The following is an 11063-nucleotide window of genomic DNA, read 5'->3' as shown; positions in this document are numbered from 1 at the left end:
GCGACCCTCAGGGGACAGAGCTGAATAGTCCTGTTTTATAGGTTGTAAGAAAAACAATTGCATAAAAAGGTTTGACATCTGTGTAATAAACCTAAAAGAACATGTACAAGCTTCAAGTTCCCCCTGACAGAAACCTTTAAAAGGCAGAAACAAAGCATGGATTGCAACAGCTTTAGACCACCTGGGCATTTTTTAAGTCTTTCAAAAATAACTTTTTTCAATCTATGAGCTCTATAAATTAATTCAAAACTACAAAAGACATCTGGCAGCTTGCAAAGTTACCGAGGAGCCAGTGGAATTTACTATTTGCTGATCAGGATTAGCGTGTGTAACAATATCTTGGAACAGCTCATTTCAACAAACAATGACAAAAAGCCTGAGGCTAAATTTCAGGAGAACTGCTGCTGAATGCCATGGTAAAATCACGAGGTGCTCAAACTTCACAGTGCACAAGTATGAACTTATTTAATCTTTTTTTTTTTAAAAAAAAAGAAAATTATACACCAGTTTAGCTGTACATAAAGTGCATTCCCAAATCTTTGTCTTTAAAGGTTCTTGGTGCAGCTTTAGTCTGAGTCAGTAGTTAGAAAGCGAATGTTAGACATTCTCTTTTTCCTCTTGCTCTTCCTCCATGTTAACACACTGCCGTTTCCTTGGCCCCAGCTCCACCACTTCTGCTCCAGGGAGACCTCCCTTTCTTTTAAAGAGAGATCTGAAGTTACAGGGGCCGGCAGATCTCTCAGAACAGCTGTTCAAACTGTCCACTGAAGTTTGAAGTCCAGGTGTACAAGGAGTAGAGGATCCAGTTGAGTGCAAGCCCGAGTCATTAAGTTGCAATTCTATCTCCATGGTTTGAATGTGCATTGATGATCCAGTTATTCTTTCTTCTGGAATAATTCTATAACCATCTTTGTTACTGTGAGCGGGCACACAATCCCACAGCTCAGAGTCACTTTCACATTTCATCTGGACATCATTGCCATCTTTATAGATTGTAGGTTGCTGATCTATTACAGAATCCCTCACTCCATTTTTCACAATTTCTTTGAGGGGAACGGGGTAATGAGGGATTAATCGCTTTCTCCAACCCAAGTGGCGACATCCTCCTCCACCACCCTTACTTTGCTGTCTTGCTTGTCTGCTGGAGACAGTGACATCAGTGTTTGACTCATCAGAATCTTCTGAGCTCCCATCATACGGGTCCAAAAACTGCAGTAATAAAAAAGCATGCATTCATTAACAAACACACAGAAAAGCCTTTTTTAGAAGAAACTAAAGAAAAGTCTTACCAGTGAATAACTGGTATGCCTTCCTGCAGACTTGTATGTTAGTGACACTGACCGTCGTAAAGTCTCATGCTCTGATGCACTGCTCACACACCCCTGCTCATGACAATTTGGGATTAAATAAATGGATGACCACTACTGACAAGACATGTTCTCATCATAAAATGATCTTAAAGTGTTGAGATTTTACAAGTTTCTCTGAAATATTTTGTTTTTCCTCACAAAACACAATTCTATTACATAAGCCTATTTAATTGTTTATGCTGTATAAAAATACACAATGTTTCAAAATGTGTCTGTATATAGGGATAAAAAAATGATCATCACCAGAGTGCTGGTGTCTGACCATCTTGGACTGACTTCCGAGTCTGAATCCGTGCTGGACTCCATTTTGCACATCTCCTGACAGAAAAAAAAAAAGATAACTCCAGTTCACATGAATATGTCACAGCAACAAAAGAAAAAATAAGATAAATGCAAGTGACTTAAAATTAGACCCTGGATAGGATGACATTTTGCCAGGTCCTTAAAAACCTTACCATGTACTTTAAAGTAAGCTGATCCACAATGTTGGGTACATGTCTAAGGGTGCAATCTGAATACAGAAGAAAACAGTCAATTTAGGCTTTTTAAAAATCTACCAATAACCATGACAGTCCGCTCCTACTCAATCTTACTTTTATATTTTGACATGTTTGACCTTGTCCTATAATTTGATTTTAGATACGAAAATCTACTTCTTTAATAGTAAAATAAAAGGAGAAAAAAAACTATAAAATAATTGTAAATATCTCGTTTAATACATATTTTCCAGATAACTCATAAAGTGCTTTGACCGCTTGTTAAAACCTGTAATGTGTCGATGTGCTTGAACAGAGAAACATAAAAAACTATACAAACCTGGAAGTGAACGTTGCCGTGCTTTCCTACATGCCATGACATTTGCACGTGCAAGTACTTTTTGGGAACGACGGTGAAAGCCGAGTTGTGACAATGCTGTCGCCAAAACTGCCAGCTTGACTGACCAGCAGGTTAGCAGGTGCTTTTGATTTTATGCTGCAAAAATGTAGACACGTTCAAAACGCCGCTTAGTACAGATTTAGTCAAGTTAACACATCCGGCAAATGCTTTTTCAAACTAATATTCTGCTTTATGAGTTTCTACATTTGTTTGACAAAGCTCGGCCACTTGTCCTCTTTATATTTTCTGCTAACAATGTTTCATGGATAGTTTTGTATAAAGTATATCAAGGCTATTTTCAAGTGTTTCAATGTGTGGTTAAACATTTGGACAATTCAATTGTCCAGAAACTTAAAAAAAAATAGTCTTAAATAACTTTTTATTTTTCAGTTTTATGAAAATTAACGTTAAGTACTGATGTGGTACTGTATGTAGTATAAAATGCACAAATATGAGATAATTTATAAAACTGGAGTGGCACCCCTTCCTCCTCCAGTTCCCTGACAAACCATTGGGGGGACCGGGAGAGTCGGAGTGCTCGTTCCCATCTGTGCGTAAGATCCGGCCTGAGGGAAAGGGATGAATGTTAATTTCAAAGATGGCGGCGGAGGGAGGAGGGAAGGAGATGAACGAAATTAAAACTCAGTTCACTACTCGGGAAGGTGTCTACAAACTCCTCACTCACTCCGAATACAGCCGTCCCAACAGGGTGCCTTTCAATTCGCAAGGTTCCAACCCAGTCAAGGTCTCCTTCGTGAACGTCAACGACCAGTCGGGTAACGGCGACAGGATCTGTTTCAATGTGGGCCGTGAGCTCTACTTCTACATCTACAAAGGCGTAAGAAAGGTAGCGTGCTAACTATGCTAATGTCAGCGGATTTTCTAGATACAGCTGGTTAATGTTTACTACTTGTGTCCAAGCTGTGGATGAAGTTTAGACTTGTGTTGGCTCTCTGAAATAACTCTGACAGGTGCTTGACTTTGAAATTAGCTGGCTAGCTCGAAGCTAGCTGACTTGTTAGCTAGCCTGCGCAACTTGCTAACGTTAGCAGACCAGAAGCTACTCTGAGGCCAGAGGCTAATCTCCGCTTCCTGCTCGCTCTTCTGTTTTTGTTAGTGTTTGCAGGACTATTGATTTAGCCCGAGTATACCGAGAATAAAAGTATCCTGCAGATGTTAAGTTGTCAGGATTGAAAATGCTCTGAAACGGATCCAGTTTGTGTTGAAACTCGCTGTCGACAGTGCCAGCTTTAAGTTTCCACCTGTCGACTTCTTATTGACTGACAGGTGTCGACAAATCAGAAATGCACTTTCACTATGCTGACAACTACTTAGTTATTGGAGTAATAACTATTGCTGTAAAGCCAATTTCTGTAACTTGGATAGGATTTCTAAGCAACTTCAAAACTTGCTTTCTTTCTGGTGGTTTTATTACTCAGATAGCTGTGTACAAATACAATGGAGCAATCTATTTACATGGGTAGCATTTTATTTTGTTCATATTTAACATTTGTAATATGTGATTTACGTTTTACCGTTCTCATTTCTAAGTAGTATTGACTAACTTTATTAAAACGATTTCAATTTGGTGTATGGTTCAGGATTATCTGATTATGAAAGTTGAAGTTCCTAAAAAGCACTACCTCTAAATAAATAACCATTTAGTAATACTTAAAAAAAAAAAAAAAAAAAAAAAAACTATTTAGTAATCTCAACTTCTCATAATCTCATGATTTGTAATGTTATCACTAACAAAGTATTACTTAGTATTAAATAAGGCAAGTTAATAGAAATATCTTTTGAATGACAGAATTTTGTGGCATACTTGCATCCTGTCATGGCGCCTTTAGGATCTCAGTTTGAGAAGATACCTAGAATGACAGCCTAATGGAATCAAACCCATTCACCTTTTTTTATTTTATAATATATTTTGCATATTTTCAAACCTTCAGTTTTTACCAGCCCAGGCTGATGCAAGGCTCAGACAGATGTATAATGTTTCTGTAGTTGAGCGTGGAGAGCATGCGGAAATCACATGGTAGTTGGTATCCCGTTACCACAACACGATATCTGTTATATTTACAAGGGATGATACAAATGGTCAAGCTACTTTTTTTTATGGGATTATAAGACATTTATGTGTTTTTATTTTTTAACTGAGAGGTTATTTCATAGTTTAAACCTACCTCCACCATGCCTTGTCAGCACTGCGGCGTTTAGCGTTTAGCTGACAGCTGTTTTTATGTCCCAGATTGACCAGAATCAGCTGACTGATAAACTGAAGCAATTTGTTTCATGTTATTTGATATTCACCGATAAGTCATCCATGTCCTGTTGTAATACATCTACTGGCTGAATTAAACATAGAAGAAATTTATAGCTGATGAGCTTGGAGTGTTTATGGAATTTCTGTAGAATTGAAATTTGAGTGATTATCTAATTCCGATTAATTTCTTACCCATACATTATAACTCAAGTTATGTATCATTATAATACTTTCTGGTATAATTTAATTGATAGTCCGATACATTTAAATAATGGCCAAACATTATAGACTTTGTCAAGAATGAAATGATGAAACTTTGACTGGACTCTTCAGAATACTTCTGAAGATGTTGGCTGGGATTTTGGCTCTCTGAGGAAACACAAACACTGGATGAAGGAATCACTGAGTCATCTTGAACTCAGAGAATTTTCCATCCTGCTTGTGGTGTTGACTGTAAATCATTAACAATGAGAATTATTCCTGTTATCTACAGCATTTACTCTATGGCTTATTCATGGTAGTCTACAACTGTAGAGTCAGCTATTTGACTATTTAAAGTCTCTTTTAAACTTGTTGAAAAATGCTTTATTAGGGGAAAAAAGTATTTGCCCTGAAATTTTAATGTGTTTTTGGTCAGTGGGATTAATTATGTCCTTTTTAATTTTCTTTCTCTGCACACTGAAAGCAGTAAGCTGTATGTCACTCCACATTGCTTGTTTCCTGTTCTCATTTAATGCCTTTTTACGCTTGCTCATTCTCTCTTCCCAGGCTGCTGACTTGAGCAAGCCGATAGACAAACGCATTTACAAGGGAACACAGCCCACTTGTCATGACTTCAACCACCTCACGGCCACAGCAGAGAGTGTGTCCTTGCTTGTGGGTTTCTCAGCAGGACAGGTACAGCTTATTGACCCCATCAAGAAGGAGACAAGCAAGCTCTTCAACGAGGAGGTAGGTCCTTGAATGATATGAGTTAGATTAAAATTGTTTGTGCAGCTTTTTTTTTTTTACTTGTAACTCAATTTTCAGTTTTAATTTATCACAAAATAATCAATTGTGCGGTTGTTCATGTTGAGTCTTGACTTTCAAACATGCATATTTTCAGGCCATTGGTGCTTTAAAGTTCATCTAATTTTCCCTATGTTAATAAAGCTACATTCCTTTGTAGTAGCCTTAAGCAAATACAACTCCAACTCAATGTGTAGAAATGTCTCCTTACTTATTTGAAGTGACTGTTTTTAACTGAAATGAATTATAACCAAACGTTTCTCATGGTAATAAATATGCTTAGAACTGATAACATTAAATCTCCCTTTAAGTTAGAGGCCAAAGACAAATAAACTGTTCATAAATTTGAAACGCTTTATGAAAGTAATATTTTGTCTTGATAAACTAAAATAACTCTTATTAATCTCTGTAAGGTTTTTGGTATTACACTTGTCCAATCTGGTGGTAATGATAACTAATGCATGAACACATTGGCTCTTTCATTTGATTGTTAAAAGCTGTGAATATAAATGTCAATTTGGTCAGCACCTGATTGCCTTTGCCTAAACAGATAAATGAAATCATTGTCTTAAAATAGCTTTTGTTTTCACTCCTCTACACTGTTTTTAAAAGAGGAAATCACCAAGTGACCAGATGAATTTTGTTTCAAATTGTGAGTGTGGAATGTTGATTTCATACTGATGTTGCACTAAAATTTTGTTTCTCTCCTTCTATTTCCCTCTACTTTCTCCTTCTGCTTCTCCAACCTCAACCTTCATTCTCTTTTCACAGAGATTGATAGACAAGTCCAGAGTAACATGTGTCAAATGGGTGCCAGGCTCTGAGAGCCTGTTTCTAGTCTCTCATGCCACTGGAAATATGTACCTGTACAATGTGGAGCACACTTGCGGCACCACAGCACCACACTACCAGCTGCTCAAACAGGGGGAGAACTACTCTGTGCACACTTGCAAGAGTAAATCAACACGAAACCCTCTCTTGAAATGGACAGTGGGTGAGGGGGCTCTGAATGAGTTTGCCTTCTCTCCAGATGGGAAATTCCTTGCTTGTGTAAGCCAAGATGGCTTCCTTAGGGTGTTCAACTTTGATGCCGTTGAGCTTCACGGCACCATGAAGAGCTATTTTGGCGGCTTATTATGTGTGTGTTGGAGCCCTGATGGAAAGTACATAGTTGCTGGTGGAGAGGACGATCTAGTGACTGTGTGGTCGTTTTTGGACTGCAGAGTCATTGCCCGAGGTCACGGCCACAAGTCATGGGTGAGTGTGGTGGCATTTGACCATTACACCACCAGTGTGGAGGAGAGTGACCCAATGGAGTTCAGTGGCAGCGATGAGGACTTCCAGGATCAGATGATCCACTTTGGCCGAGACCGAGCTAACAGTACTCAGTCTCGACTTTCGAAGCGCAACTCAACAGACAGCCGGCCTGTTAGTGTAACATACCGATTTGGCTCAGTGGGCCAGGACACTCAGCTGTGCCTATGGGACCTCACTGAGGACATCCTTTTCCCCCATCTTCCACTTTCACGGACACGAACACATACTAATGTGATGAATGCTACTAGCCCTCCTGCGGGCGCTACAATAATCACTAACACCTCTAGTAACACTACTAATGGAAACAACAGTGGTGCCAATACTCCTGGCATTAACTCCCTCTCTACTACATTACCACGCTCCAACAGCCTCCCCCATTCAGCTGGCACTACAACAGCAAACAGTACCAACAAGGCTGGCAGTGGTGGTGGTGGTGGTGGAATCGGCAGTGGTATAATGGACAGTGCCATTGCTACAGGTGTGAGTAAGTTTGCCACACTTTCACTCCATGATCGAAAGGAGCGCCATCACGAGAAGGACCACAAACGCAACCACAGCATGGGTCACATTAGCAGCAAGAGCAGTGACAAGCTCAACCTCCTGACAAAAACCAAAACAGACCCTGCTAAGACTCTGGGCACTCTGCTGTGCCCGCGCATGGAGGATGTGCCCCTCCTTGAGCCGCTCATCTGTAAAAAAATAGCACACGAGAGACTGACTGTACTCATATTTTTAGAGGACTGTTTAGTGACTGCTTGTCAGGAGGGATTTATTTGCACATGGGCAAGGCCAGGCAAAGTGGTAAGTTCTTTTTAACATAGGAAATGTGGGGAAGATTGAAATGATAACATTGCTTGTCAGTCCTTAGACATATTTTGAAGGTATACAAAAAAAACCCCAAACTCTTGAGTTTTGCAATAGAATTTTTAGCTTTTATAGTTGTCAGTACAAGCAGGCAAGTAAAACATTTAAAATTTTGTTTCATGTGCATCTGCTTTTGAGTGAAATGTCTAATATATCTAGGTTTCTAATACAGTATAGCCTATGCTATAAAAATGAAGTTAATGTTTATATGATTACATTCTGTCAAGAATTTTATGTATACACCTATGAGGTACAGGAAGACATCAACTCACATGAAGTCTTTTCATTGGTTTATTATCGCCCATCACTGCCCAGCCAACAAGTCAACTGCATACATCCTCCAGTTCAATTTAGATCCAGTCCCTGGTCAGCAAAATTTCTAGCTTTAAGTTTGGTGGCTAAGAAATCTGTTGAACTTTGCTTCTATTGTATTTTTAAGATTTATGATTTTATTTTATTATTTAATTTAATTATTCATGGCACTATGAAGAGCTATTTTGTCAGCTTATTATGTGTGTGTTGGAGCCCTGATGAAAAGTACATAGTTGCCGGTGAAGAGGACGATTTAGTGACTGTGTAGTCGGTGTTTTCTTCACCACCTCCTCCCTGTTTTTATTTTATTTGTTCTTTCCTTGCAAAGACCAATAATCGAAAATATGCAAGTGACATTAGCTGTTTTTTTTCTTGTAGTCTAATCTTTCTTTGGGAAAAATCATGCATGATTGTATCAAATTAATACCAATTCTGTAATGGCTGTGTTTATACTCGGTCATTTACTGCAGTCTTCCAAAGACTAGAAAATTTTAAAAAGTTATGGTGATTATTTGGTGTTAAACGTTATTTGATGCATCTGCCTTCTCAATGTGTCAGTGATGGTAAGAAGTCTACATTTGAGATCTTAGTTCTCACATTACAGGGGAAGGTTGTGGACGTGCATGTACAATTAATTGATAAAAATAACTACAACTAAAGACAGAAGTATTTTTGACTTTTGAGAAATGGATGGATACTGAATTTATCATTTTATCCTGAAATGGTCTAAACAAAAGTTAAACATTATTAGAGTAAGATGTGTGCATTTAATAAACAGATTTGAATAATGCGAGTGACCCCTAACCCTACCCACATTCAAGCTTTTTATGCAAATGGCACTATGTCTGAAGAATCTGCTGCTCCTCGCATGCTTACAGCTTTGTGTGTGTGTGAGTGTAAAATTTGTACTTTCCCTTTTATTTGTGGTTAAGGGATATTTGTCACACAAATATGGCACACAATGTTCTGGATGTGGACTATAGCAAAAAACTTGTATGGTTGACTTATTTTTAAGCAGGTGGATTGATCTACACATGGTGGATTACTTGTGTTCTGGTTGTAAAAACTACAATTATAAATATGAACCACCCAGAAATCCCAAGAAATCTGAACATGCAGATTGTAACAATCAAGATTAATAGAAACACAGTAAAAATGCAATTAACAGGAAGTTTGTGCTCAAATGCCCATTGAAGGTGAGAAAAAGTTGGCTCAGAATGTATAGAAATACATTAAAAGCAATGATTGATGTAGTCATATACAAAAGAAGTGCCTTGGTTTGGAAAACCCTTAAGATATAAGTCTCACACTGTACAGAGAATTTCACTCTGAGAATTCAGATTTATAATGGATGCGACTGGGATTTAGAAAGTTGTGGCCAATCTTTTAATGAGCTACTTGTTGCTTGATTTTGCTGCAGTTTGTGGACTTTCCCAATGCAAATCTCCTTGTTTTCCTTTTTCCAGGGGTTATTGTCATCCCAAAACCAAGCCAGCTCTCCCAGTGGAACAGTAGTATAGCCACAGTTTTTCTGCTGCTAAAGAACCCTGCAACCCAGAGTCTGATGCTGCTCTTCACCCTGCAAGCATTGCAAGTTTTCCTTTTATTTTCTACCCCTCCCTCTCCCAGTTTTGTTGATTGCTTTTCTGTTATTGTTTTAGAAGTCACATTACTTAGATGAGGAATGAAAACAGGAAAGAGTAGTGCAGTTCTTGACTGTTGCGCTATTGTTCTGTTCTCTGGAGTTTTAACACATTTTAGGTTTTTTTCCTTTTTTTTTTTTTTAAATCCTTGTTTTGTGTCCAATCACATCAGACTGTTATCTGGATTAAGGCTTGGCTTTGATAGATGCAAACCAGACAATTGTGGCTTGAGATTAAAAGGATAGTTTATTTAATTTTCATATTCCCTTTACCCTTTTTTTAAACCTTATATTTAACCATGTGTAGGTTGAGGGCTGCTGACTAATATATGAATTTTCAAATAACTGTCCTTTTATGACCAAGTGCGTGAGCATCTGAAAAAACAGCATCCATCCACATTGACCACCACTTCTGTCTTTTCTTGAGTAGAATTTCCCCATTTGATGACTTTGCACTGATTTTGTTAGCTTTTTTTTTTTTTTTTTTTATAACTACTTTAATGGAACAAAAGAAAAAAAGAGTTGAGGACTGCCTTGTTGCACTCGGCTTTAACATCCTCAGTCTTGAAATCTGAATCTATCAAGCTGGATGCTGCAATCATAGTCTTTTTAAAGAAAAAAAAAGTTTGCACTTAAATTAGTTTATTAGAAGAAAATGGCTTTACATTTTTGGGTGTGCTCAGAACTCACAGATGGCTAATACAGTAGGTGAAGAAAATGATAAAACTATTAAAACCTTTATCTATTGAGCATTTATTTTAATATTATTTCAGATTTCAATCTGCTCTGTACCATAATGTGTATATTGTAATAAATTGATTTGATGGGGGCCTAAGCAAACTACCATTATTCCAGTGGAAGTTTTGTCATTGATAGTTATATTTCTAAAGCCTAAAGTATACATATTAATAATATTAAAATAATCTTGAATACATTGTTTTCTGTTCTTTTTTTTTCCTGCACTTACATGTGTTTGCATTACCAGTCTGCAGTGTCTCAAGGGTGCACATGTCAAATTACTGCAGAGAAGGGAGTCCAATCTATGAAGTTCAGGAAGTTTGGTAAACAGCAACTGTATGTCCGAAGCCTCTCTTTATCCTTGTATTGCTCTTTGTTGCTTCAGTCACTAAAATACTTAAAGATTACATATCACACTTAACAGCAGTTTACATTTTACGGAAAATAATTTTAACAAATGGGAATAAGATATTAAGGACGCTAATGTGAAACTTGAAATTCAGTAGTGTAGTTTGTCCCACTTGACACTAAGGCACTTTAATACATGTTTGTAGTTGGATCATGTCTTTAATTCTAAAAGAAGTACAAAGAACTCTGCAATAAACAAAGTTACTACTGAAACAATTTAGTTTTGAAGAAAATCTTGGGAGAGAAAATATGAATAAATGAC

The 11063-nt window shown here is 37.7% G+C and overlaps 1 protein-coding gene across 1 annotated transcript; it reads left to right on the top strand.

The window, feature by feature from the left end:
- Nucleotides 1-2829: 2829 nt before the first annotated feature.
- On the top strand, nt 2830-10710 carry wdr20a (WD repeat domain 20a; the record flags this gene model as incomplete). Its single annotated transcript, XM_079262228.1, has 4 exons — nt 2830-3093; nt 5281-5463; nt 6292-7638; nt 9480-10710. 4 exons carry the CDS (start codon nt 2830-2832, stop codon nt 9531-9533), a joined length of 1848 nt encoding a protein of 615 aa, XP_079118354.1. The 3' UTR covers nt 9534-10710.
- Between the last annotated feature and the right edge of the window lie 353 nt (nt 10711-11063).

The sequence above is a fragment of the Telmatherina bonti genome, assembly GCF_933228915.1.
Source record: "Telmatherina bonti genome assembly, chromosome: 22".
Classification (NCBI taxonomy): Eukaryota; Metazoa; Chordata; class Actinopteri; order Atheriniformes; family Telmatherinidae; genus Telmatherina; species Telmatherina bonti.
The sequence above is the reverse complement of the archived record's forward strand: the minus strand, read 5'-3'. Positions and strand labels throughout refer to the sequence as shown.